General features: G+C 43.7%; 1 protein-coding gene across 3 annotated transcripts; it reads right to left on the bottom strand.

The window, feature by feature from the left end:
* Positions 1–27628, bottom strand: THSD1 (thrombospondin type 1 domain containing 1). Of its 3 annotated transcripts, none has more exons than XM_017815099.1 (5): positions 27528–27628; positions 21168–21306; positions 14861–15826; positions 6623–6781; positions 1–2294 (listed from the first exon to the last, which is right to left on the bottom strand). In XM_017815099.1, the coding sequence occupies exons 2-5, from the start codon at positions 21223–21225 to the stop codon at positions 919–921; spliced, it is 2559 nt and encodes an 852-aa protein (XP_017670588.1). In that variant the 5' UTR covers positions 21226–21306; positions 27528–27628; the 3' UTR covers positions 1–918. The 3 variants fall into 3 exon arrangements, with proteins under 3 accessions (XP_017670588.1, XP_017670589.1, XP_017670590.1); XM_017815100.1 differs by lacking the exon at positions 27528–27628 and adding an exon at positions 16179–16230 and having other exon boundaries at positions 21168–21276; XM_017815101.1 differs by lacking the exon at positions 6623–6781.
* Between the last annotated feature and the right edge of the window lie 370 nt (positions 27629–27998).

Genomic DNA, 27998 nt, shown 5'->3' with positions numbered 1-27998 from the left:
TGGTTTTGTTCTTAATTTATTTTGATCTTGCTGTAGTAGTATTGTTGTCAATATATTTACATTTAAAAAAATTACTAAAGGAAAGGATAATTATGGAAAGGATGCATGATTCAACAGTTCTCAGTGCTTTTTACAGGTAGCATTCTGCAGTAACATTTCTGCAAGGACTAAAATCTGATCATCTGTTTTCTTTGCCCTCCCTGTAGCATGCCTTTTCTAAAAATTTCTTGCAAATATCTGTACATCATTGTTTTCCTGGCATAAATATTGACAGAAAGAAAATATTAAAGTCTTGAATGATGAAAAATGCCTCCTCAATTTTAAATTCACTCCAAGTATTCAGCATCAATTGTTTGCACTTCCATGCAACCCGCTAAAAAACCCTCACCAGATGACTTATTTGAGCAACTACAACAGTTCAATGACGCTAACCAGAAAAATGATAAAAACTGCTCACCACTAGAAGTTTGTCCTTTCTAAATGGGAAATCATTCATTAATCAGGGCAGATGGCTGAGGATGCTGTACAATGGATGCCTCAGTATGTCACAGTCTACTAGTACGGAGTCCACAAGGTGTGAAAGGCTAGATCAGTGGCACTCATCATCTTTGATTCATGAAACATGACCGCTTTAGGCAATAAAATCTATTGGCTATTCCTGGGTCATGTCTTCACTAACATGTGCTTTCCCAGCGTATTTTGTGTGTATTGTACACACATGCATACGAAAAAATATTATATGAAAGCACTTTTCAGTAATTAGAAAGGAATATGTTCCCACAAGACAGATCTGGGGCATTATTCCCTCCTGCTCCATGTGAAGGTAACGTGATTCCTGTTGCTTCTTCTACCAGAAGCCAACTGATCCTGCAGATTCTCTACCAGGCATGCCCCTCCTGCAGGGCCGCAATGAGTCACTCAGATCACGAGCTTCTCAATGCTTAGAGTACTTGTTTCATCTTCTTCATTTGAACCAAAATACCCAGGGAGGTCAATCATCTGCTGCTCTGCCTCTGTTAAGCCAAAAGTACTATTATCATAAAAGGCAAACTCAGGGTCCAAGGGGAAGCTCTGGCACTTGTCCCTACGGTGCTGGGCAGGGCTTACACTCAGGCCTCTCTGGGAATTATCTTTGCCATTTGAGCCTGTTTCTTTCCGCCACATGCCTCTGGGGTTAGGTGAAGGGCCCCTCTTACTTCGGCTGGGCTCAGGTTTTTCAGCTGCCTTCTCCTGACCAGCAGGCTGGCGGTCAGTGATCAGGTCCAGCTTCCTCACTGGAGGACCTGCCCTGTGGTGGGACTTTGTGCCATGGCCCTGTGGTTCACACCCCAGCACAGTGTTGTGGGGCTGATCCAGCTTTTCACACGCTGGATTAGCATTTCTGGATTTTGGCCGTGTCCTGTCCTCCAAGCTCTGGTCCCATGTCCTGGTCCTGGAGTTGTAGAGAGGAGTCTGTCGGGGTGTGAGAGTGGACATGCTTCTCTCTCTGAAAGGCCTAGCCTTTTTAGTTTCATGGAAACTGGCTGTTCTTCTAAACTGTGAGTTTCTGTGACAGCCCCTCTCGGGCAAGTCTGCTCTATTATCCTGGTGCTTGAAATGAGCTCTTCTTACTAGGGTTTGGGTAGGGCTCACTGCAGGATTGGCCTGTGAGAATGGAAAATCCAGCCTGGGGTGAGAGCTTTCCCCCAGGAATTTGTGCTGACTGGCTGGCTGGTCCAGAAATGGAGATTTGATCCGAAATTTGTTTGCTGCTACCTCCTCTTGGCTTTCCTGGCTCAGGGGAAGCATCGTGGTGGCACCAACAACTGTGTCCGTGAGGGGATTCTGAGAGACATGGTACACCTTAGTGGTCTCCGTCAGGCCTTTCTTCTTCATCTCTTTCAGCTGCTGTTGTGCCAGGCGGTAGCTGAAAATTGGAGGGATTATTTTTTGGGCATTTGGCTGCAAGTTTTCACTTCCAGAGGCATCATCTTCTTGGGCAAATTGGAGGCTTCGCCTATAGGTCAGAGGAATGTTAACAAGGGCATCCCCTCCTTCAGCAAAGCTGTCCCGCTGCTTGTTGCCTTGACAAATGTTCTCCTCGTCGGAGTTTTTCCGGAAGCCAGGGGAATGGACAGAGTTTCGTCGGACAGCAGTACTGCATTTCTGAGCTCTGCAGAGCTTCCTCCAGAGGGTGATGAGAATGGTGGTAAAGATGATAAACAAGCATACAGAGATACCTGTGATGGTAACTATATTATCTGCTTTCCGGTTCTCTCCTGGCTGGACAGGAGGTGGGGTGGGAGGCTTGACAGCTGTAAGAGAGAGCACACATGTCTGTCAGAGTTGCACTGGCATCAGCATTTTGGTACTTGAGGATGGATATGTTACTACAAAGAAAAAATAAGCAGTTAATACAGTACAGGAAGTTGTCTGCCATTAAAATTTGCTCACTGGAGATGACTTACTACTGATGACTTCAAACTGGCCCAAAAAGATCTACTTACTTTAAACCAAGGTGCCCATGGACCTTTTAAATGCAGCCATTACTTTTTCCTGTTTTGCCATTTCTATAAGGCATTCCTAAATAAGTGTAAAATGGCATAACTCTATTTGCCCTTCTTTATTAAGTACTTTAAGATTCCCTGATAAAAAGTGCCATAAAACAGGAAAAAAATAATTCAACCGAGGCTAGGACTTCAGGTATCACTTTATTTTTAGGTGAGCTTAAGTGGATGTGAGAATTGGAATGAGTTTGAAGAGCAGAGAGGCAGCACTAGCAGAGACAGTGTAACTTTTCTAAGCATTCTTCTGAGCGTGCTTCTTCCACCACTGTCTGGTGCCATAGCGCCAGAGGGCAAAAACTGAACATGTCACAGCAAGCTCTCAACTGAAAAGGCCATTGCTCTGGTGTCCCTAGCATTCTAGGACTGACACTCTGCAAACTTTTCTTCACTGAGAGGGTGCCAGCCACTGGAACAGGCTCCCCAGGGAAACTGTCATAGCACTAAGCCTGCCAGAGTTCAAGGACCGCCCGGACGATGCTCTTAAATCATATGGTTTAGCTTTAGGTAGTCCTGTGAGGACAGGAAGTTAGACTCAATGATCCTTATAGGTCACTTCCAACTTGAGATATTTTATGATTCTAACCTGTAATGAGAACATTTCAGAGCTGTCCACATCCCTATTTAAACCTCTCACCAGCCCATTGCTCCACATAACAGATCGCCGAACCAATAAGAAACTAATGATTCTTTTTTGAATGAGGTCTCTAGAATTTCAGGTGCAGCCTTAAGCAGAATACAGCATGGTTGAAAGCAGATGAATTAGTCCAGCAGCTAATTTTAGTATCTGTTAGCACTCCCCAATTTTTTGGGGTCAGACATCAGCTCTGTAAAGCCACGAAAATGTTGTTCGAGAGCAAGGCTGGTCAGTCATACTTGACAAGAGCTGGACATAAAGCTGTGAACTCAAACTGAACCACTGAATCACCCTGCCCTAGTCTCCTGCTTTATCCAGAAGCCAAAGCTGAGTGATAGACAGTCAGTTGTAAAACTCAGCAGGTGCTCCTGCCTGCACCACAGTGACTGCCCAGGCATAGGAAATGCAATTGCAGAATAATGAGAAGTAGACACCACATACTTCCCATAATTCAGAAAAAAAAATATTCAACAGCAAGCTGGTAGTGCAGCTTTTAGGTGTGCAGGACGCATAAATGCACCGATAAACACAGGCCAGAAAGTCTCAGGCTGCTAAAAACAGACATGCAGGGTGCTGGGTTAGGCAGGAGGTCCACTTCTTTGACTCAGGGCTACCTGAGTCAAAGAAGCCCTTTAAAAAATCCTGCCAATGAATAAACTTTGATCTTTGTGTCACTCTGAGAGCTTGAAAGCAGCTTAAAGAACAAGACTGATGAATCTTTTAGGAGGATCCCTAAAACTTGCATTCAGTCCACTGCTACCATGCCAGAGCCCAGAGCACTGCTGTTCTGGAGGCTTGATCATGGAGTGAACAAGCTGACCTCAGGAAAGAAAGCAGGACCAGCATTTGCTCTGTTAACTCCAGCAGAGCAATTCATTCGTTTCTCATCCTTCTCTCAGTCCTGTTGCTTTCCAAACACTCTGTTCTCCATTTGTAACGCACACTGTGCTGCGTCATTTGGAGCAGACAGCTAATAGCTTAGCAAACGGCGAGGTTCAAAACAGGACTTTGTCGCTGTGGATCGCCTCTCTCTGCACCTCATCTTCCCCTGCCCCTACACTCTGCTGGTCTCACTCATTCAGCCATTTGCTCCATCTGCTGGACTAACGACTGCAGAGTTACGCTGAAAACAAAGCTTGTCTGCTTTGTAAAGCTGCAGATAGCAGAGATGGGAAGGGTCAAACTCCCAGCTTGAGATCAGGAGCAGATGAACACTGTAAAGTCACATTGTCAAGTCACTTCTCAATCAACCTAAGATTCAATGGGATGAAATCATATAGGTGATTCTGTAAAGGAAGCTGGGAGCAGGAGGATTAGAAACCATGTGCAAGTGAGAAGCGAGGTTTTTCCTCCAGATGATTCCACAGGGTACAGATGCAGGCCTCCTGTGCATTTGATTTTATATATATATATAAACCCTCTTTATTAACCCAGAGACCTCACTGGAATTTGAGGACTGTCCAGACCTGCTGAGTGCTGTCATACTGTAACTTAGTACTCATACTGTAACTCATACTGCCACAGGCCTGTGAACTGTGCATGCACAGGAGGTTGACCTCTCTGGCAACCATCACATACCTTGCACAGTTGCACACCTGCATGGGAAGACTGACACCTCTGAGAAGGACCAGAGAGGCAGGTCACCTCTGTGCATGTAAAGCAAGGTACACACACAAATCATGTGCCCAGCACATGCTCTGCACGCACAGACCCCCTCTCTGGGGAGCTCTGTGCACCAAGACTACTCTCTGAGCTCCAGAGGAGGGCTGTGAAACTGGCTGACAAGGAGCCAAACCAAATTATGTACTCACAGACATACCTCTCCAGCAGGTAACAGGAGGCATGGAATAGCACAGCTCAACATCAGCTTTAGAAAAACACTAACCACCCACTGCATTTTGCTGGTGACATTACTGCCGACAGCAGTCTGATAGAGTTTGGCATAGGGAAAAAAACAGCTCTAAAGCAGGACATTAGTTTTAAGCTGGGGCCCAAAACATCTGAGTTGTTCCTCTCTGCTTGAACTTACAGCTTTACAAAATAAGCAAACTCACATGGCCAGCATTTTCAAGTCATTAAAAACATCAGACCTGTTAAAACATTCCAAGTGCTGCACAGACACTGACAAAACGCAATCCCTGGCTTGATGAAATATAATTTTTAGTATTTTCCCTTCACCCAAACTTTTGTTCAATACAACCCATTTCTTAAAAGTGCTCCACAACACATTTCAGTCCCGCCTGTATACTTCCGAGGGCTTCATCCTCAGACACCTCTAGGCTGATTCAAGCTAACATCTCCATTAAAAACATAGTCCTGCCCTCTTCTTGCTCCAGTTACACATTCTCTCCCCCTGCTGTCCTTCCCTTTTCAGTGGCACAAGCATTGCAGTGGCCACATGCTAAACAGTTTCCCCACATCCCCAGACTGTCTATTTTTTAACTGGCTCCATTCCAGTTCTCCACACTGCACTTGTGCAAGCAGAAGGAAGTACATGCAAGCAGCCAAAGCAAAGGGTAAGGCATTGCTCACTATTTAATATCTTAAAATACCTTTTAAATTACAGCCTGAGAGCCCAGGAGCCTGCACAGTTCCTGGGCACCTTTCCTTCCCCATCCCTGCACCCTTGGCACCTGTGGGACACAAAAGCATGGGAGCTTGTAGATCAACTTTCTGAGATGGATCTCTGGGGACCCTTGGCATCAGCACACTCTTTTTCAGCAGGGAGTTTTCAAGAAGCAGAAATTCTGCATGAACTGACCACCAGCACCCTGCTAAAAGGAGCACTTCTCATACCCCTCATGGTAACTATAAGTACCTGACTATGGTGCTGGCACAGCCTCATCCATCCTCACTGGAGGCTGTGCAGCTGCTGGAACACCGCTCTCGTCTTACAGGAGGTTCAGATCTCTTGTAACTTCACCAACTTGCCACTCACCAGCAGCGGCCAGCCTGCAATATCATGGACCAACAGCAGTGACAGGCTGGTGCACAGGCAGTCCTGGCACTGCCACCTCAAAAAACTCACAGAATGGGAATCTCACACCACAGGTCACTGCTAGAACCAGTACTCTTTTTAACAGACTTTTTAATAGATTCCCACTGCCTGGAGTGGCTTTCACTACTGAACACGTTCTGCTAGTCCCAAGATCTCTCAGTGCTTCTTCGCTCTCTGGCCATGATGGAGATTTTAAACTGCTTCCATGGCACCCACAGCATTCAGAAATCTTATGCCTTGGAGCATTATCTCCAGCTGTCCCACAAACACATGGAGGCTTCCACTCTACTCCATCAAGCACAAGAATGTGACAGCCCCCTGAATCAATATGACCGAAGGAGAGAGCAGATGTTTCTGTTTGACACAGCCCTTCTAACAACAGGTCCTTTGCTTTTGCCAGGGCAGTCATACGACCAGGGGGAAGAGGACAGCAGAGGTACGTACACACACACTCCTCCAGCGAACACAGGGAAGCCTCCCTCGGTGATCCAGCGCAGCCTGGGTTTGCTGGCGAGGAGGTGAGGCACTCTCGGAAGCGCTCCCGGATGCCATCCCCACAGGTGACACTGCAAGGGCTCCAGGGCTGCCACGGGCTCCATGCTTCTACAAATAAAAAAGCTCACAGCAATGAGGAGTGTGTCTGCATCCTTACCTTTAAAGACACAGCCATTTGTCTTCTTTTTTAAGAAAAACAGCAATAACTAACTAAAAAATGCAAACAGCAAGATCAAAAGAGCACACAGCATCCAGAACCTGCTCCTGTTCCCATCAGAGTCTGGGCCAAAGCTTCCACTTGTTGTTTTCCTTTTTTCACCCCAAGCCCCAGCCTGCAACACAGTGGTCAGTCAACTGGCAAGCAAGTTCTGCCTGGAACAATAGCAAAAGGAAATGAATCCACAGACCTTTGGAGTGGGCTGGTAATTTATATATTAATCCAATTCCTGCCTGACAAACAGTGCATTTACAGCAGGATAACTTCATTGACCTAAGTATAGTTACTGTTGATTTATATGACTGTGGCAGGAGGATAAGCCTACAAGGCCTAATGAAATGACAACGTTGCTTTTTCTCTTTATTATCTTCTCAGCACATGAACATGTTATTGAATCATTTATTTGACAGTTTGCAGGTCTCTTTGGTTTATTGCTTATGGTTACGCAATTAAGATGAAATTTTGCATGTGCACTTATTTATTTCTAGTGGAGGTTCTAATATTACCTTGAACATTATCATTTTTAATGCATAATAAAATCCCTCTTTTTCTTAAGACTACATCCTCATCCAATGTTCAACACTCAAACTTTATAGCAGTAAGAAACCAGAGAGAGAAAGGAGGGACCATTCCTACCCATTTCTGACAGCTGTGACACTGAAGCAGCATCACAACTTTAAATTCCAAACTAATGCATGAGTTCAGGTACAATTTTAAAGAACAAAACCCCAGGGGACCCTGCTATGGCTCAGTTGACTTGGTGATCTAGTTTTGAAATCTGGCAGGAAAAAAAACAATAGACTACTTAAGTCCATTTCACTGCTCTCAGATTAAGTAGAAAAATATCTGAATAACATTTTTTTTAAAAGTAGATCAGGTTTGTTCAAGTTTGCTCTTTTAAATAATTTATGGTGCTGCTACTGCCAACACAGGCCATGATTTTTAATTTTAGTACTGCTGCTAACATGCCCCTGAGCCCTGGACCAAGTTACGATGCTACAGGACTAGACAGTGTTGCATGACTGAAAATGGCTTTATGATTTCATGTTATATTGGTTGCTGCACAGTTCATAGTGTGTTATTATTTTTAAGTATCTCTAACAAAAATAAATACAGCTGTGTTTCAATAAACATGAAATTTTAACTGCTTTGGGCCCTGTCCTACAAATTTTTGTGAGCATGCCAGTATGAGTAATGTTAATGTGAGCAGCCCGACAGCACCAGCAGGGCTGCTCTCCCGTGTGCAGGTACTCACCTGCACTGCAGGATGGGGCACCAATATGTTGAGCTTACATTTGTGCTCTCAGCCAAGGCTGCAAAGCAGGTGTGGGCACATACTCAAGAACATTTGTGTCCATGCACGTTCCAGTGCATTTGCCTCACCTAATCCACAGTGGAGATGGGCATGGTGAGACACCCTGGTGGTGCTGTGGTTTTAAGCCCACACAACACCAAATGACCTTCCCAGCTGTTTGCCACTGATTCCACTACCCTACTGTGATATCCGTGATCCCATGCTGTATTTCACTTGTGCTCTTCACACACCTCTCTGCTTTCACCCTTCTGTCTCTGGAGCTGGGGAGCTGCTACACCAGGGGAGAGGAGCCCAAAAGCAGGCTGAGCTTTCACACTCCTCCTTCAGTTTGCAGCCATGCCAGTTCCTTGTAAAGTGCAAAACGAAGCAAGATGGTTGGTGATGTCAGGAGAAAAAGGAATCAGAGGATGTCAAGGAGGAGGGAACAGAGGAAGTCTGTTGGGGTAAGGAGCCCCACAAAGGTACAGGCTCTGGACAGTTTGCAAAATCACATCAATTAGCAAGCAAAGCTATTAGTGAGGGCAGCAAGAAAAAATGTTGATAATTAGTAGTCAGTCAAGCACTCATTGATCCCTCCTCAAAAAAGGACTTCATGGTATTACGTTATTTGGGGATCTCACAACACTTTTCTTCATGTCAGTATGAAGGACTCCAGCAGTGTCCCTCACCACTGGCAAAGGGGCTAGTTGGAGAAGGACCTACATCCTTGCAGACTACTTTGTGTGAGCAGCTTGGTGAATTCCTGCCAAAATTTCCAGTGTGTGAGCTAACTCATTTCCCTCTCTCCACATTCCCTGCTTGCTTAAACGTCTGTTAATTAGAGTCAGATATAGAGCCAGACTCGGAAAGATTCTGGTTGCCTCCAGTGCTAACACTGGTGATAGTGGAGGGTGCTCGGCAGTCTCCACATTGATGCCTGTGGGTTCCAACATACAAGAACACTTAGCAGGAGTAATTTTTTCACATTGACGTCAAACCTAAGATGTGCCCATTGCTCCCAGGCACTTTTCACTGACTTGGGCTTCAGCTAAAGGCACAGAGTTCCTTAGCAAAAACACTTGGCATCCATAACTTTGGGGCTAAGAAATGTGCCTTAAGCAATAGGAGGGCAAGAAATGCTCCAGCTGCAGTGTAAGATGGGAGATTTAAACTTCTGCAACTTGCTCTGCAACCTCCTGCAATTACCAGAATGTAAAAGAAAATGAAGCATAGTTTATTCTCCCCCAAGGAAACAAATGATTAACCTCCATTTAAGAGAAACAGATTGAAAGTGCCAGGGGGAAAACCAGAAGGTATGCACTGCAAACAACCTCTTATAAGCGTGAACTTTTTTCACATACAATTGAGGAATCAATTATCAATGTGAAGACTGATAAGTTAGTTTGAAACAGCTGACAGTTGGCAGGTCTGCCAACATAAAAGATACATGCAATTCACTGTGTTAACTGTTGCTCTGCATAAACATCTCCCCTCAAATTTCTGTGCTCATAAGACTTTGTGCATGCAGTGCTATCCATCAGCATAGTCAGCAAGGGACACTCAGCATCATCCCTCCAGCCTGACGCACGTGATAGTCCTATGCACTTCAACAAGGCCAGTGATACCGGACAAAATCACTGATTATTTACAAGTTCACGTAAACATCTATGCTAACCTGGGGAATTGCAAGCTATTTTTGGAAGCTGAGATCAGTTTACATGCATTGTATGGGTGTTTGGACAAGATCTTGGAAAACACCTTTCTCAGCCTTCCATGGAGATGAAGCCTGGGTACACTGAAATGGCAGCATGTTCCAACAAGTTACTAATTTGGACAATGAAAGGACAAAGATCTCTTTAAAGGAAGAAAACGTAGACTCCGCCTGGGAAAACTACAGTCTTTTCCCCACAAATAGGCATGTTTAAGAATTGTAGAGGCACAGCCTAAAAATTATTTTTTCCAGAAGCTAAGAGCTCAGTGACTCTGTAACACCTGATTTATTCCTAATGTGTAGAGATGAAGCATTAACTGACACAGAAGCGGATGGGGTACAAACCAGCCCATTCCCAGATCCCCTGCATTTGCCTGTTTCTAAATAAATGCAAGCCAGGTGCAGATTTAGGCTGTAGAGCTAATTGCTTCCCAGACAAGCAGGTCTGATTCATACAGTTTTATTCAGGGAACAAAAATTTGATGGAAGTTGTATGCCCCTATCTAACCCCCAGGTATCCCACTTACTCCTCTCCTCCCTTACAGACTACTTTTCCCTTCAGAAGGTCTTCCCCTGACTTCCTCTTTCCCTTTTCTGGCAACAGCTGCGTTTCTTATGCCCTGTTGACATACTGATAGTTTCTCTGACAGCTAGCAAAAGTCAGATGAACAAAATTCATCTCTGCTGTAGGCAAGTGCAAGAGACTTCACTGGGAGTCACACTAAAGTTGAAATTGGTCTCCGGAGTGTAACTAAGAACTGGAAAAGAAAGTTAATTAACAGCAAAAATTTGAAGGAAATATGCCTTTTTCTATGCTTTAGTGTTACTGAATAATTTTATCCCTCTCATCACAAATGTTTCAAGTAGGATACAGGCTAGGACACGGAACATCCTTCTAAGGAGTGCAGAAGTCTCACTGCTGGGGACACTTAAAACCCAGATGAGCAAAGCACAGGATAAAGTATTGAAAAGAATGAGCCTGCAATTCATCTGCTGCTGGGTAAGATGGTCTAACAGAGTTTCCTACCTCAGACATCCAAATAATTGGGTCAAACACTAGGAAAAAAACAGCTGCATGACTCTAAGTCACCTGTGTCAAACAGTGAAGAGCCCACTGAGATGAATTGTCTCACATCTCACTGTTAATTTTTTCACAGGTTCTCCATTTAGAGTCTACAGAAAGTTGCACAAGTGCTGGCTCATGTTTAATGGATGTATTCCCCACCTTTAATAGATATATTCACAGTCTTAGATAGCACAGGGTTTCTTGTGACACTCGTTCTGAGGCTGATGGCCTGGGCTGGGAGACCTGCTGCCCTGGCCTGGTCAGGGCCACCGGGAGCTTTCTCCTTCCTGCTTCAAGCACAAGCCAGATTCCTGTTCCAAAAGGCTGTACCAAACCTGGCTGGGATGAGGAGTAAAGAGCAGGATTGACAAAGGATCAGGAATATAACTGATGTCTGATATATGGAAAATACATGTGGCAAAATATCTTCTTTTATCTCATCTTTTGTGGTTTGGATGAAGATAATTTTAATAATTTAGGAACTTTGATATTTTACAAAACAATATCTCTTCTTCAAAACAATAGAGCATATGCTAAAATGAAGTAAGAACTGGCTGAGTGACAGATTGGATATGCAACTGTCAACAGAAAACCATCACTGAGTGAGAATCCATTTGGAGAGATTCCAACGGGATTAGTATAAGGTCCAACGCTTCCCTAGTTGACATGAAAATAAATATAAAACCATTACTGAGAAAATATGTCACTCCTGTAATGACAAAAGTAGACAGTGCAGTTGTGTGGAGCACCATAGGGTACTGGCTAAGTTAGGATAATTCAAACAAAATAGATCATAAATCAGCAGAATGAAAAATGTAGGAAGAAGGAATGCAAACTGCACCTGCAGGATGGTGGACTACATACACAAAAACAGTGCAAGAGGAGTTTAGAGGGTGAAAGTTATGGCAAATTTACCTAATGCAATTGGTGGAATGAAAGCAGAGGTAGGGGTAGGGGGAGTGCTACTGCTCAAGCAGCATCAGTGAGGAGGGACAGATGAATACAGCACTCAAAGCTAGTACCCTGGACATCAAATAAAAGTGAGTATTTAAAATAACAGAAAGGGAGCCAAAGAGAATCAATAAATTAATCAAATCCTGAAGAAATGTCTTCCAATTAAAGACTCAATCTTTTCAGTTTATCTCAGTACACTGAGATAATCTGGAAGGACTGAGATGACCTGGATGTGCAAACGTCTTCATGAAGGGAAGACAGTGGATGGGAAACAGCTATCAGAAAGCAAAAGAGTAAAAGTCAGTCACCAGAGGATGAAGCTAGATGAGCTTCAGTTATGAAACACAGTTTCCCTTTTTAAAGAATAAATAAATCAGAGCACAAGATTGAGAAAAATGACCATAAAAGTCTCTGTTTTGTGGTGTCTTCAATAAAAAACTGGGCAACTCTTGGGACTCAACACCAGGGTAACTGAATAAAAATGAGGGCCCGTGCTGCACAGAAGCCCAGACTAGGTTATTTATCACTTCTCCTTGCCTTAAACTGAGTTCAAGAAGTCCAAAGCAGAGAATAAGAGACTTGAGGCAAGGTGTTTGTTGTGTAGCAGTCGCATGTTTTACTAAGGGATCTGGGTCTATGGAGGCCACTGCACAGTGCCCTGCAGCAGAGTGAGAGGGCTCAGGAGTGCACTTTCCAAAGGATCCAGGAGGCAGATAGCCAGCACAGGTAGCACAGGTTCACTCTGTCTGTCGTGGCTTCAGGCTGATGTGCCCCTCCCAGAACACCCCACTCTTTTCAAATGCCGCCTGCAGGCTTTGAAGTCTCACAGATACAGACAAGAAGTCAGATGTGCTGCAGTCTAATTAATTTCAGGTTGACATTTTATTTACAACTACATGGTGTGGTTTTGCTTTCATCGGCTTTATAGAGTTGATATTCTTATCGTGGCAGCTATTGACTTAACTCTGCTCTTCACAGGCATAGCCTGATTCTTTCGACTGTAGTTGTAAGGATCATGCTATTGGGGAACCCAAGGAAACAGAGCAGATTGCAGGAAGCCATTCCTTAATGCGGATCTCATCAATTAAAACAATTAAATATTGGGCACAGAAACATATCTATATCATATGCTAGGTATTTATCTGTCAGGGCAATTATGTAGATCATATCAGTGTAACATACCACCCAAGCACAGAGGAAAAATTAAAATTGTCTCTTCCTTTTTCCTTGAGAATTATCTCCATTATGAAAATAATATGCTTTTATTTTTAGATAGACTTTTCTATGCCAAAGGAAGAGGGAGACTGCCAACAGAAAATGCAGATGGGAAGTTAAGATGAAGGGAACTAGGTACTGAGTTTGGCATGTGTTGAAAATAGAGGTCATTTTTAGTACAGAGTGTTAATTAAATAGCTAACAGCTTTAGAATTTGTGAAAGAGTACCGAGTAAGACCACATGAAGCTATGACCCTAATTAAGGTAGGCTGTGTCTGCACTGTGTGCTCTGGAGCATGTCCTACACTCTAGGTCTCCTCATGATGCCTCTCAGATACCTGCCCATGAAGTGCAATGACCATTTTTTGGCTAGAGTTCCTGCACTTCCTTTTCAGGGAGACCAGGCCGGGGAGGTGAGGAAAATGGCGCACATTTCAAACCTTTCAACCCACTCTTTGAAGTGTACAGATGGGAAAGACTGATTTGTTACCTATAGACACAAGCCTGCTTCAAATGGGAACATTTACTTTTACATTCCATGGTGCAGGCATGACAACCTAACCCAACCCAATCCCAATTACCTTGTGCACATACAGCCCACCCCTCACTCTGGTTGCCTTTCACAAATGAGTGATGAGAAGGATATTTAGCTCATCTGCTTCCTCTGCCATGCAACTGTGATTCATAGACTCTGTCAAACCACGGACTGCCACCTCTGATGCTACAGCTGCATAAGATATAAAAATAGAATGGATAGAAAGGTTTTAAACAGGTCTGAGGAATGGGCTCAAGCTCTGCCTGTGTACTTAACTGTGATCACTCCTGACCATGGTCATTCATACTCTTGGGCACAGTTACGACTTCTGCCAGCGAGCATTCTGCCATGTTTGACCATGGTCCAGAGGACTATATGGACCACAAACTATCCCCAGCTGGCAGCTTGTATGATTCTAATCTTTCCTCTAAGGAAAATTTTAGCTATATGAATGTGACCCATGATCTACCAGGTGGCCTGATGGGTCAGAAAATGCACTCTGGTCTGTTCTAAGCAGTAGACATGTCTTGAAAGGCTGCTTGAAAAACCTGCAAGCTGTCCAAGTGACATGACAGTGTCTTTTCCTGTAGCCAAATCCTGATTCACCTCACCAAAATTTGTGCATCTAACAGGTAGGGCTCTAAACTTTCACAGCAACTGGGCTAGAGAAAAAGACACCCAAGTGAGGATTCAGCCCATGTATTTTCTATACCCATGAATCACCCTCGTGAGATGCCTCGACTAAAAATCTAGACAACTATCTAGTGTTGGACCTTTGGCTTTTATATACTTAAATGTAGGTAAGACTAATCCTACCTTTAGAGTCTTCAACAGGCCAGATCTACAGCAGTAGCTTCTTTAGTCACTGAGAGGAACAAGCTTCATTTGCAGCCAGACTAGATATATAAAACATTCAAAATGCCCTAAATAGTTTTGGTTGGTACTTAGCATTAACTTAGTGCAGCTTTAAGCTATCACAGTGGCACTTATCACCAGATATCCTCGTGTACACCTCTACATAACAGTCTATCGTGTTGCCACCTGCATATGACATTACAACTATTTTGACTGGTGTAGGAGATCCAAAAAGTACCTATTCAGTAAGGGACACCACAATCAAACCTATTTATCATTACTCATGTTGGCTGGGCAGAGTGCTGATTTTAGCTAAAAGAGGAAAAACATCAGTACAAACCCGTATTCCTTTGGATCATTATACACTCCTTAACTTTTGTTGGGAAATAGCTTCGGTTTGAGAAATTAAAGAGGTCAAAGCAGTATTTGTTCTTCCCCACATCAAACAAAGTGCAGTTAAATTCTGTCCTGTTGTCTCCTGGGTGAAGGGTGTTTTCATACAGCCAAGTTGTTCTTTGACTTGGATGCTTGAGAGCCTCTTTATAGACGACAATTTTTCCACTGATAGAAGTGCACGGTGGAGAGATTACAAAGACCTGAACCAAAGTTTTGCATGTGGCTTCTGCTGCCACAACCAGTCTGCATCCAAATTTGTGGAGAAGATCTACAGGTCCTATGGAGGCAATGACGGAATGTGTTTCTAACGATGTGAGTAACACAGTGAGGTATATTTCTTGACCAACAGGTGGGCAGTCAAACTCTACCCACTGGGACCTAGAGAGTGGGATTCCTTTACTAGTTCTGATGCCCAGAGTCTCATCAGAGCTTACTCTTCTGAATTCATAAAGGGTGCTGGTGAATATCACATCCAGTGAAATCACAGTCTCGTTCATGGCACACAACTGCTCATTTGTAAAAAGTCCAACCTGAAGGGAGCTCCCAAACACCTCTGAACTCCTGTTCAAATCAATGTGAAATACAGGCCATTCCACATGGAGGGTGGACATGCTGCTTCTGCTCCACTGGGCAGCACTGCTGTTATCACTGGGAGAGACCATTCTGAACAAGAAATCACCAGCACTCTTGAAATGGAAACACTCAAATTCTACCGTCCCCTGGGACTGATTTGCTGGAAGCTGTTTTCTTGCAATTATCTCATTGGTGCTGGCATCCAGCAAAAGGATGGATGCATACTCTGCTGTCACATTACCACCATTATAGTACTGATATTCCACAGGCACTGTGTCATTGCTGAAGGCTACATGACCTGGGCGCTCCAACAGGAGATACTCCACTTCGCCAAGAACTGAAAGGAAAACAGTTTCACAACAGTATTAAGAACCAAGCAGACAACTGATTGTTTATCTACCTTATGGAAGAAAACAAATATTTTAAAAATCGATATTAAAAAGCGGTTCTCAATCTTTTTCAAGTGAATCAGTTAGCAAAAAAAAAAAAGTTCTAGCTACTGCAGTTAGAGCTCAACACCTCTCCTTTGTGCAGGGATGTGATTTGGAGCAGCTCAAAGTCCACTGCAGTAACATGTTCAGGAAGGTGAAAAAGAGTATTTTAAAGTAAACCACAAACCACCCAAAAGATTCACAGAAAACTTAATTTATCAGGATAGATTCTCAAACCTCTCAACTTCTTTCACTTACAGATTCTTAAAGTCCACTTCACAGAGGCCAGCTGTTTTTCCATTTACTTTAGCTATAATTTAGCAAAAAAAGAACAGTGGTTTCTTAGTACAGAAACATGAAAAATGTCCCCCAAATAAAATAAAAGACTGCATGATGCTTTTTGAAGCCTCTTCTCTTTCTCTGTCTTATGAATCTTTCATTTTGCTCATTTGCATTGCAGACACTTGAGTGAAAGCTGAAAATAACAGTGATGGTGACTGCAGCACTTTTCTTGTCTCAAATGTGGTGCAACATGTCTAAATGACATCATTTCATTATAAATGGCGCAGTCTTTTCAAATTCACTTCTTGCATGACCATGTTTGTGCAAGTTGCCAAATTATCCTGAGACAGGCTGTAACTAGTGATGATATCTGAAGCAATGAACTGGGAAGATCCCATTTCCATTCTTAGCTCAGCTAGCTTTTCTGTGTTGCCTGAAACCGAAGGATTTCAGACACAGAAAGGTTATCTGAAAAATGGGAACTGCATACATCTATTCCTGATACAGAATGCCCTGTGAGACATCTTTATTTAATTGTCTGGGAAAAAGCTTCTGAGTCTTGGATGGAAGGTGCTATGGAACTGTAAAATTTCAGTTAAAGCAATCCTTTCATAAGTAGTATCAACTAACAATACTTTGACTTGTTAAATCTGTTACACATGTCTTAAGATTACCTCAAAGAAAGCTTTGCTGGAAAAACATCGCAACTGCCAAGGCAAGCACTCAGCAGTCAGGAGTAGCAGGACTCATCTCACATAATATTAGACGCCTACCACTCTAAGCTTCAATTTAAGTTAGTCACCTTGGATTCACTTTCTTCTCAGCAGGGAAAATATTCAGGAAGAAATTCATCTGACTGGCTACAGACATTTACATCAGGGTGGGGTGCAGTGTGCAGTAGAAAAAAAAGAGCCTATTACTCACCATCGGCTATAACATGTCCTTAAAATAACCAGCTCCAACCACATACATAAAGTCCTAATAAAGGTGGCATGCACAGTCTCACACATATAAATAATGCATATACTCTTACATATATGTACTATAACTCAGTCTTTCATTTGCATTTCCACAAGATGCTGCTTCATTTGGCAGATGGATGGTGCTCATTACCAGAAGGCTCTTTTGTATTCATTCTTCCATGGGTGGTCCTATGTATTATTGACTCCAAAATCCATCCTGATAACATAGAATTATTCATTTCCCCCATGGACTCTTCTATTGTGCTCTTATAGTATATTAGTGAACTAGAAATATTAATGAGTTTGTTCTTCCAAAATCCCTGCAAGATGAGAGGATGTCACTATTCTTGTTTAGTGTGTTAGGAACCAAGGCACAGGCACAAAGGTGAAAACTGTCAAATATTAACTAATTGTGGATGCTCTCTGAAAGCGAGGACCTGATTTTAAATACAATGGTCCCTCAGACATCCAAAGCAGGATCCCACTGACTCCAGCTCTGGTGAGCACATGGCACCCCAGCAAACCTGATCTCAACTTGGACACTCAGAGAATAAGAAATAGACCCTAAGTGCCTGTGAAAAAAGTCTCTATGAATTGCCCAGCAACACATTCTCCTTGCTCTTCACGTTCTGGTTTTGCCATGTGTGCCTCCCCATTTTTTACAGCCCTGTTCCTACCATCATCTACCGTCAATATCTCTTGGGTACCAGCCTAACTCCATTACTGTTATCACAGTTCTCCAAACTCCTGCCCTCATCTCTTTACCATATAGCTTTTACCTTCTACTGTTCCTTGGGCCTGCTATTAACTCTAGCACATTCCCACCTTCCTTACTCACTGCTAGTATGACATCAGGGAGCACAGGACAATCAACTCTAGCGTTCAACCGAATTGGGGAACTGTGTTGCCCTGGGCTGAAGCATGTTGTATGGGGCTGGCAAGAGGAGCCAGCAGGCTTGGGGCACACTTGACCCTTCAGAGAACCTCATTACTAACTCATCTGCAAGGATTTAGATCTGTACCAGATCTAGGCAACTCTTAATAAGGACAGCAGAAAGCATGTTCCAGGCCACTGTGAGCACTAACAAAGATGAAGTTCTCACAGCTATGTTAGAGCTTCCCAGTGAAGTGGCTGTGAGTCACTGGGGTTTTGTTTCTCTGGGAGTGGGCAATTTCTCTACAAATTACAGAGATGCATTTCTCTACAAAGGAATTGGCTAGATTCAACTTAGCTGAAACATTATAAAGGAAAAAGAAATGACACCATGGCAAAAACCCAGCATGAAAAAATTCAATTTTAAGCTTTAAACTTATAAAAAAAAAATTCAAGTGAAAGTAATGAAAATCACTGATGTTTGTACCTACTGCTTTAGCATTCTAACTCTCTTTTACAACTGTCTTGACTCTCTTGCACTGTTTTTTTATTTGGAATGGCTGAGAGAAGAAGTAACAGCACAGTGTATGCAGGTGGGAGGACTGGAGAGAAGGGCAGGGAACTGCCATATCCCATCAACCCCAATGTAGATCACTTAGGAAGTGAGGAAAGTGAGCATTACTGGAGCTCAGCACCGGAGAGCTCTGGCTGGTGCACCACAGTTCACAGCATCCTTTTCCCCATGTTTGGTAAACAGCACAAGAACTTTGCACTCTTGGACAGCCCACACAGCACTTTTTCATGATGCTCCCAAAGGCACCTCTCAGAAGCAGCCAGCTTCCACCACAAGCTCCTTCAGCTGACCTCCAGCCTACCATTTGCCCATGACTGTGTCACGTGCCAAAACTTAGTCCCAATTGTTTGGACAGCCAGTCAGAGGCAGCTTTCAATGCATTTGTATATTTTCCTTTGTCATTACAATGGTCTCCCACTGCAAGAAGCCTGGATGTGGTGCCAACAATCTGCCAGAGCAGTCTTTGTAAGAACTCACTCTTAGAAAGATCAAAAGAAAAATCCTTGTTGTGACTGAAGAGCAAGAAGAATTACTTGAGGAAGCTATTTGGATACTTACTTATTTTTAAGAGTGCTTAAGCCAACTTGGGTTGTGCTATTGGCTTGACAGCCACCAGTAGCACAGAGCTAAGAACAAAACATCAGTAAAACTGATAAGAAATGAGAATACTATTTTGTTGTATGTTAGGGCTTTTTTAGCACTACAGTAATTTTTCCAGAGCATACTGGAAATAGTCTTGTCTGAAACAGAGAACTATATGAGTGAAATAGCTATTTAAAAACCATGTACACGTGATACTCAAAGACGTGTATATGCAGAACTGTTTGGAAGTAATTTTCTGAATTATGGACTGTCCTTTAACTGGAAATAAGGCAAAGGTTGATGCAGCTAAAGTTTGCAGCAGAGATTTAGCTCATTAACTGCATCTTGTAATTACATACTGCACTATGCTCTATACAGTTCAGGAATAATAGCTTTTACCTCTGAGTCAACTAGTTGTGAATGCCTACAGGATTGGCTCACTAAGAAACAGTGCATATTGCAATCATTCATCTCACTTTTTGACTTCAGTGAATTTAATACTTACCTTCACTGTGTTACCCGCTCAGTGCAGTATTCCTAACTGGGCTGGTTAACTTTGTCTTAATAAAGTAAGAAGTGGTACTAAAAGCCATAGACAAGTGTCTCCACTTCTACTGGAACTAAATTCATCTAAAAGATGGCAATTCTTCTACAGGTTCTTTACATCTTCTAGTGATCCCTTGTTCTAGAGCAGAGATGGAGCAAGCACAGAGGCATGAATAGCACACTTAGCATTCAGTCATTAATCAGATTTTTCTCAATTATATATGGAGAGCAATCTGCGTACATTTTTGGTCCATTTCTCTCCTTCGTAAGGTATCTTCAGCTCTTTAGTGCATGAACTACCTGCTGCTACAGCTCTTTCCATAAGTGGGGATTAACCACTCCTTTTCCCATTTTTCCATATTGTAGATATTTCAGCAGTGCATGGCTTAATCCTTAGCATGGTTTGACAATGTGCTACAGCTGTCACAATGCCTGCTTTTAAACTAGGAATGCAAATTTCTAAAACATAGGTATTGTTTAGGAATGAAGAGTCCCATTTTCAACATTTCTAATTCCCTGTGTGATAAGGAATTAATTCCCTTTGCAAATCTACTTCCTACTTATTACATTCAAGAAAAGGATAAGACACTATGCATATGATGCCCCTCAGCTTGTAGACATCTTGCAGTTGTCTGACTGAACTTAAGATGTCTAACCTCCCTCCTTGGCAGCTGAAGGTGAGAAGGAGGTGCTCTTTCATTCTATGCATCTCTGTTGCAGATGGGTAGGAGATGCTTTCAATATGTGCTGATTTGTGCATGGACTACTCAAACGAGACTGATTGTCTCTGACTACCTGTCTAATTTTATGTGACCAACACTGAATGATTATGAATATCACCCTTTCGATTCTTACATGGTCAGAAGAAAGAACACTTCTGTTGTTCTCAAAAGCTCTCTAAGTGGCAGCTTAGGTCCATCAGGTGGGGGCTCACTCAGCCATAGCAGGTTGCCTGTACTGCAGACGCTTACATCTCAGCCAACCATAGTAGTTTCCTTTTCTTGTAATGGAGAGAAATACGTAGTTGTGTGGCGCAGTTCTGCCCATCCTAGTATGGATACCTAAACCAGGTCTATTTTCCATGATGTTCATTAAATATTAGGAAAAATAAGTCTTACAAGCGAATAGAGTTCTAGTTGCTGCTTCTATCACAGCCGGTTCCTTGATGCCCATGGAAATCTGTTCATTTATCTTGTTTAATACTCTGAGCAACTTTACAGCAGGAAAGGTTCCTGCCACTCTGATCTAAAAGGACAGTTTATGCAAGTTGCATTTTCCACCTAAATACTGCATAAGATCTAACTTCTGTGCATATCAGGGGTAGCTTCTGTAGCATCTGATTTCAACAGATCACCTGGAAACATAAATCCAAAACTACCTTGTGAATGCGCATAGTGTAGTTTTCCCCTGACAGCTCTAATACTCACCGTAGTCACAGAGCACTACTAACAATAGATTTGAAAAATCTTTCAACATCTGTTTCATTCTGACCAGTGAGATCCCAGGTTCTTTTACTCCTCATGTCCTTCTTCAGCTCCAAAGTGCTGGCACGTTTTCCAAGAACACCTATAAGTTAAAAAATTACAGCTGTCTTGACTTTGTTTCACAAAACACAAGAAGACAGACATCCCGCTAATAAGCATAAAAAGAAAAAAAACCTATTAATCAACATTTCTCCCCCATCTACTTAAAATTACTAACACTGTATCAGTGGATCTGAATAAGCACAACTACAGTTCACTATACAATAAATTTTTCCTCCTGAAATGTCAGCTCCTGAGCCAGAACAACAAAGACAGATCACAACACTGCACTGAAGTAACTGCTGCTGTGCATGTCTTATACTAAGACCAAGGCTCACGATAGCAAAATAATGAATATTTTATACAAAATATAAGTCTGATCTCAGCACATATCGATATTGGAGATTTACTGCTGCTTCACAATTCACATCACTTCAAGCTTTGTTTCATAACTGCTTTCAGGCATGAAAGAAGCTCAGTAGCAAACTACTTTTTTGGTCCTCAAACTCCTCTGTAATTCAGGTCCGGTAATATATTTAGTGATATTACTAGATTTATAAAAGACCTATAACTGCCTTTCATGTCATTCAGACTGATCAGATGGAGAAGGTGCTAACTTTCACTTTTTCCTCCATGATTTTTTAAGTTTACATTCTCTGCAGCCTTGGCTAAGCCAACATAGAGTTCTTTTTGGCAAGTTTCCCAGTTTTATGTCCATGTGGTTTAAACTAGTCTTTATGAGTCTCATAACAATTAAATAAAATAGGTTGGAAGCACAATGATAGCAGCAAAACCAAACAGTTTGCTTCAAAAACATAAGTAGGAGGGAATCTAAAAAGAGAAGTTCTAACTCAGAGGCCATTCTCAAAATATAAGAATTGCTCTTCCGTGTTTCACAGGAGCACTTGCAGGTCAGTCTTACTGTGCTAACCATCACACAAACATGCAAGAAAGGTCTTGATTCATTAAGTTTACAACCTAATTTTATGAGAGAAATCTGGCGCTGGAGCAGGCAGAAGTTAGGAATGAGCAAAACTGCGGAGAATAAAGGTGAAACATAGGAACCAAGTACAGCAAAGATCAGGTACACCTTTAGGAATCACAAATGAGGTATTACAACAATTACATTGCTCGACTTGTTGAACTAAGAGGCAGCAGATGTGTTATTTGAAAGCTTTTTGAACTGCTCTCTGTGCCAAGTGGCTGGAGAGAGTAATTTCTAAGAAAAGACTAACAGTAAAAGCCCATTACAATAATAGCTGTACATATCTGAAAGGAATAATCATCATCTGGCCCACAAACTTGACAAGATTCCAGAAAGGATTAGATAGGGACAGTGATACCGTCACCACCCACAGTTTCACTTCATACGCTGTAAATTACAGGAAGACAAACCTTATGCCTCAAGAGAGGGGCAGGCTGCTAGCAGAGGGTGGTGGAGAGCCAGCCTGCTTCCTGGAGCAGCCGCTCCTTAACTGTCCCAGGCTACTGGCAGCAGGCACAGCATCACATCGGGACATCATTCCTAGCCTGTATCGTTGCCGGTAATTAATCAGTTAATCAAAACAAAGAATCAAGGTAGCTCAAGGAAAAAAAAGGTGGGTTTCAGTTAAAAAAAAATAATTGCAATAGATGCCTTGGCCTCTAGCACAGCTGCTCAAGGAAAATAGCAGAAGTTATGTGGCATTGCTGTAAACTGCTCTGAAATAATGAGGGGAAAAACTACTTTGTGGGCCACAACCGTGATTGTGCTGGATGATTTAATGGATCCTTTCCATTTCTAGCTTTCCAAGCTGTGTATTTTTCAAATGGTTTTTACAAATACTTCTTTCAGAGAGTCACACACAGGCAGGTGAAATTCAAATAATCCTAATCTCAGTCTAATGAGCGACACACTACATGGAGGAAATGAAGCTATGGAAGGGAGAATAAATCCTCAGGAAGAAAGAAAAAGCCTGTGTGGGAGAGCACTCTTGAGGGAGGTAGTTGCCTTACATCTTAATTTGCACATCAGCAAGAGAAGGAAAAAGCAGCATGGTTCATGAGACAGAGCACCAGCAGGAGGCACAGGGATCAGACCTGACTTCTGTTCCTGTTCCTGCCACTGCCAGACATATGATGTCAGCAAACTTCATCATTAATCTGCTCCCCTCCTTCCCACCCCATTATTTCACACTCCGTATTTATAGAGCAGACTCTTCAGGACAGAGACTCTTTCTAACCAAGTCTGTGGATGGAGCCCAGCGCCAGAGCCCTTGGGTGTTTTGGTAACACCAATCATTTGTCAGACCAAAACCTCCTTCCTTCTCACCCTTCCTCTGTGTTATCTTGGCTTGCTTGGGAAAAGACTCCAGCATGCAGTGTGGGCAACGCTCAGGCTAGAACTGGAGTATTTGAAACAGTACCAAAACTAACTTTCAATTAGTGAGATCAGGTACCTCTGGAAGCCTAGCCTGGGGCTACTTCACCCTCTGCACACCTCTGCCATCACTGGATTGCAGCAAGAGCCCTCCCACCTCACACACATACAGCCACTTTAGGCTACCGGCTGAAATACAGCCCTGCTTTTGAACAAAGCTCCAATTAAACTCTCTCCTCAAACCCTCCCTGAGTTCTTGCACCTTTGCTAGCTCAATTCTAATAGCACTTCTAAATGCAAGAATTGCTGGCCCATTTTTGGTGTATTATTGCCCCTCTCCTTCTCCTCTCTTCCTGCACAGGTTTGTTCCTCTCCCCTCCTTCAGTTTTCCCTCCTTTTGTCTCCTCTTAGTTTTGGACAGGCCTTACACTCAATTCAGAGTTTTCCTCTCTCCTCTGTCTTCCCTAAGCCAACTTCTTTCTAGATTTGTTTTCATTTTTAGGTCTTCTTCCAAACTCACCACATCTTTCCCTCCTGCTCTATTATTTTCCCACTTTTCATACATAAAATTTTTCTTTTTGAGGCAGACAGTGCATCTGAAATGACTTCTACTCCATTCAGATCTTCTACCTCAAGTTCATTAACTTAATGAGATGAAAAATGATTGAACAGAGAAGGCTATCAGACTTGGAATAATTGGCTTTTTTAATTTATTGCTCCCGTGGACAAGTATGAACTGAGGCTCTATTGTGTGAGATGCAGCAGAAGCACAGCAACATAAAAAGATGCTTTCTTCTTCCAAGAGATGGTGTAATGGACTGACTGGAAGTGGAAGACTTCCTCTCCAAGGGGAATTTGAAATGACAGATGAGGAGGACATAAGCCATAAAGTGCCTTGGAAATGAAGACCAAGAGGCTTATGTGTAACACAAATGACACAGGAAAACTTTGAGTCCCTGCTCTGCAACAGATTTCCTGTGCGATCTTGGTCACATCACTTAGTTTTCCTGTGGCATAGCTCTCCATTGAAGACAGTACCTCACTATCTGGTATAGGTATTACAGGAATAAATCCACATCAACTGTGAGGCTTGCAAGCACCACAGTGTCATGACCTGTGTAAGAGCCAAACATGAAATTTAAAATTTTAATTACAATATTTTTTGCAAATAAGTAACAGAATAGGTTACATATACTATTAGAAACACATATATTAATCTATTCAAATAATGCCCCTATTTCTCTACATCATTAAAATCATATAGTATTTTGTGATCATTTTGGTTTCACAAAAAAGCTCCTAAAATCAACTAGCCCAAATCAAAAACAAACCCCAAGCCATCTTGATTTATGACTCCCAATACTTTCTGCAGCAGTATCCAAGGCCACAGTATGGATATGACATTTCAGAAACCTGCCACATCTTCTGAGAGCTGTCACCTGCTGATTGAGCAGTTACCACCTTCGCCAGCTGCAACCATATAGCATTCAGTGTCTACTCCCACATCCTAAGGGGGATGAGAGGCAAATGAGCCTTGAAGTTAAGAAACGGACATCAGGAATTAATCAGATCCTCCATCCAAGCACTGAGTTTATTGAGATCACAAAACCCATGGCACTTGAAACCTCTGTGCTCTGGAGCCTCATTCATGCAAAGGGAAGTGCCACTGATGGATCCCGTATTTCCCCCTACCCATGAGCACCCTCAGTCCTCCTCCTCTTTGCAAACGCCCAACATGAGCTGAGCCCTCCCCTGCCCCAGCTCAATCCTCCTTTGGTAATAGGCCTGTCTTGGCTCATCTCTTCTCTGAGCACAGCCCCGGTTTCTCCTTGTCCCCCAGACCCCATAGCTCCAAGTGAAGGCTGACCCAGCCATGGCACAGAACTTAGGGCACACATGAGAGCAAGGTGGGAGAAGGGCTTGGGAAGGAGTAAGTGTGTGTGCAGGGGCCTGTCAGGTTGAGAAATAATCCCCTTGGAGCCAATCTGCCTCCCCCATGAGCACTGTCCCAAGCAGCAGCACCTATTCCAGCCACCCCAACAGACCCACCAAGAAGCCCACCAGCGATCTGGAGTGATGCTGTCAGAAAAATAAAGATATTTACTGGAATTTAAATCAAGCAAAATGTTGACAGAATGCTGGGGGGGGGGGTTAATCCCAGATGAAAAACAATGTCCTTAATAGCTGTCCATTAGTTAACATATTTCAGCTGTATTTGCAACCCAAAATCTGCACAATTCTGGCTGTGCATGAGAGGTTGACAGTAAAATAGGCTAGAGAGAGAAAAGCCTGAAAGTCCCTAAATCCTCCCTACATTTCACAAGCAGCACTAACAGCAAAAAGAAATGTGTATCTGCAACATTTCCTCAAATTTAAGGTATTTTATCTGTATGGCAGGAAAGAGATTAATTATTTTCAACCAGCATACACTTATTGCAATGGGATTAGGCAGCTATTGAAGTGTTACTACCTGCTGGGAATTTCAGAACTTCTCATATAATCTTTCTCCTCTGACATTAAAGAGGGAACACCTCAGGTATGCATTACATTTTATCAAAATCTAATCAGTGCTGACCAGTCAGAGTGGTCAGGGCAAAAATATGCCACTTCTCAGAAGATATTGAGCTTAGCCAGAAACATATCTATGTGATGTCTGCCACAGCAGGGGGCTAGAGCTGACATCCTCAAAGGCATCTTTCATTCTTATTTACACATCCAACAATTTTACATTGTTATCAGATAATGACTTTATTAAAATTATGCATCTAAATTCACTAGGCTGAAACTGACAGCATCAGATCCCCTGCGTACACAGAAAAAAATTAATAATTAGCTGGTAAAGCCTATTTTCATTAACATTTGGGGTCATATCCCACAAAATCCTGGGATTTCTCAGTCCCGTTCTGATAATAACTCAGCAATTCATGAGCTAGCTGGCCAGCAACATCCGTCCTTTGAAACCAAAGGGCTTACAGTAGATAGAATATATGGATAATATTTTCTTCCGAAAACGTACAGAGAAAATAAGCTTACTAAGCATAAGGAGATTTGGGAAGGTGTCCAAGAAATAATAAATAAAGAATGCAAAGAATTAAATATATTAGATCAGACCTTATGGCATAAGGGAAGGAACGCGGTCATCCGTTCTTTCCCTTCCCTTCTAGAGAGTTTTCTTTTTTTTTTAAATATATATATTGCTCACTGTTTCTGGAATTCCCCTTTTAGTGCAGTTTATTTTAAAGATCACAGTATGGGGAATACATATTTCACAGCTGACACAATGAGAAGTACGTTTGAGAAGCAAGTCTGAAATATGAAGTATCCGTGTTAAAAAGAGAACTGGGAAGCTTTCTCCTACGGATTACCTTGATTTTAGCGTTTACTCACACGGTTTCGTCTGGTCTAGCGACTGTTACAAAGTAGAAACCACCGAACACAGTGAAAAACACTAAAATTAATCCTACTTATCACGGACTCTGGTGAGAAACCAGTGCAGTCGCTCCCCATGCCGGTGCTCCCAGCACCTCGGGAGCGCTGGAACACCGGGGCTCCGGGCAGGACGGCCCGTGCCTCCGGGACACTGGCGAACATAGGGAAGATCTGGGCGGCGGGCAGGGACAAAACCAGGACCTGCAGTCACAGGGGTTGTTTTTAAAATCCCCCATAACCGAGCGTCACGGCGCGGTCCCGTCCGCGCCCCTCGCACCGACCGACGGGCTCTGCCCTGTCCTGCCCTGCCTGTGCTCGCCGGGCTCCGCGCCGCCACACGCCGCCCGGCCGGCTCCGCGCCCGGGTCTGCCCGGGGCTCCCACCGCCCCAGACCCTCGTCACCGCCGCCGCGGGGGGATGTGCCCGCGCCCCGCGACCCCCGGGCTCGGCTCGCCCTCCGCCCGCCCCGCGCTCACCTCCACGCCGCTGCCCGCGGCTCTGCGCGGGCGGAGCGCCCGGCGGGATGGGGCCAGAGAGAGATCCTTCCCGTGGAGGAGATGCCGCCGGGGCTGCCCTGGGCGCTCGCTGCCCTCCGGCGGCGGCGGCGGCGGGAGCGCTGAATGGCGGCGCGGCTGTCAGCGGGGCGCGGGGCGCGGCGGGCGCCGAGCGAGAAGAGCCCGCGCCCCTGGCGGCGAGGCGCTGCCCGGCCCTGCCCAGCCCAGCCCGGCCCTGCCCTGACGGGCCGCACCGCCCTCACACGCCCGCCCGCCGAGCTGCGGCGGCCCCTGGGGCAGGGGGCATTGGGGAGGGACGCGGCCGCCCGCCGAGGGGAGGGCGCCCCGAGAGCCTTGGCCGTGTGCGCCCCCGGTCTGGGCCGGCGGCCGGCCCCCATGAGAGCCCTGCCGTACCCCGGTGCTGTGCGGTGCGGTTTGCATCGCAGCCGTACG

The sequence above is a fragment of the Lepidothrix coronata genome, unplaced genomic scaffold (assembly GCF_001604755.1).
Source record: "Lepidothrix coronata isolate B3197 unplaced genomic scaffold, Lepidothrix_coronata-1.0 Scaffold48, whole genome shotgun sequence".
In the NCBI taxonomy this organism is placed as follows: Eukaryota; Metazoa; Chordata; class Aves; order Passeriformes; family Pipridae; genus Lepidothrix; species Lepidothrix coronata.
The sequence above is the reverse complement of the archived record's forward strand: the minus strand, read 5'-3'. Positions and strand labels throughout refer to the sequence as shown.

Excerpts from the sequence above, each read along its gene's own strand:
- THSD1 (XM_017815099.1), bottom strand. The coding sequence starts at position 21,225 with ATGAAACAGATGTTGAAAGATTTTTCAAATCTATTGTTAGTAGTGCTC. Across the intron at positions 6,782-14,860 it reads AATGATCCAAAGGAATACGG|AAGCATGGAGCCCGTGGCAG; the intron begins GTTTGTACTGAT and ends TTTTATTTGTAG. Across the intron at positions 2,295-6,622 it reads TTCGCTGGAGGAGTGTGTGT|CTGTCAAGCCTCCCACCCCA; the intron begins GTACGTACCTCT and ends TCTCTCTTACAG.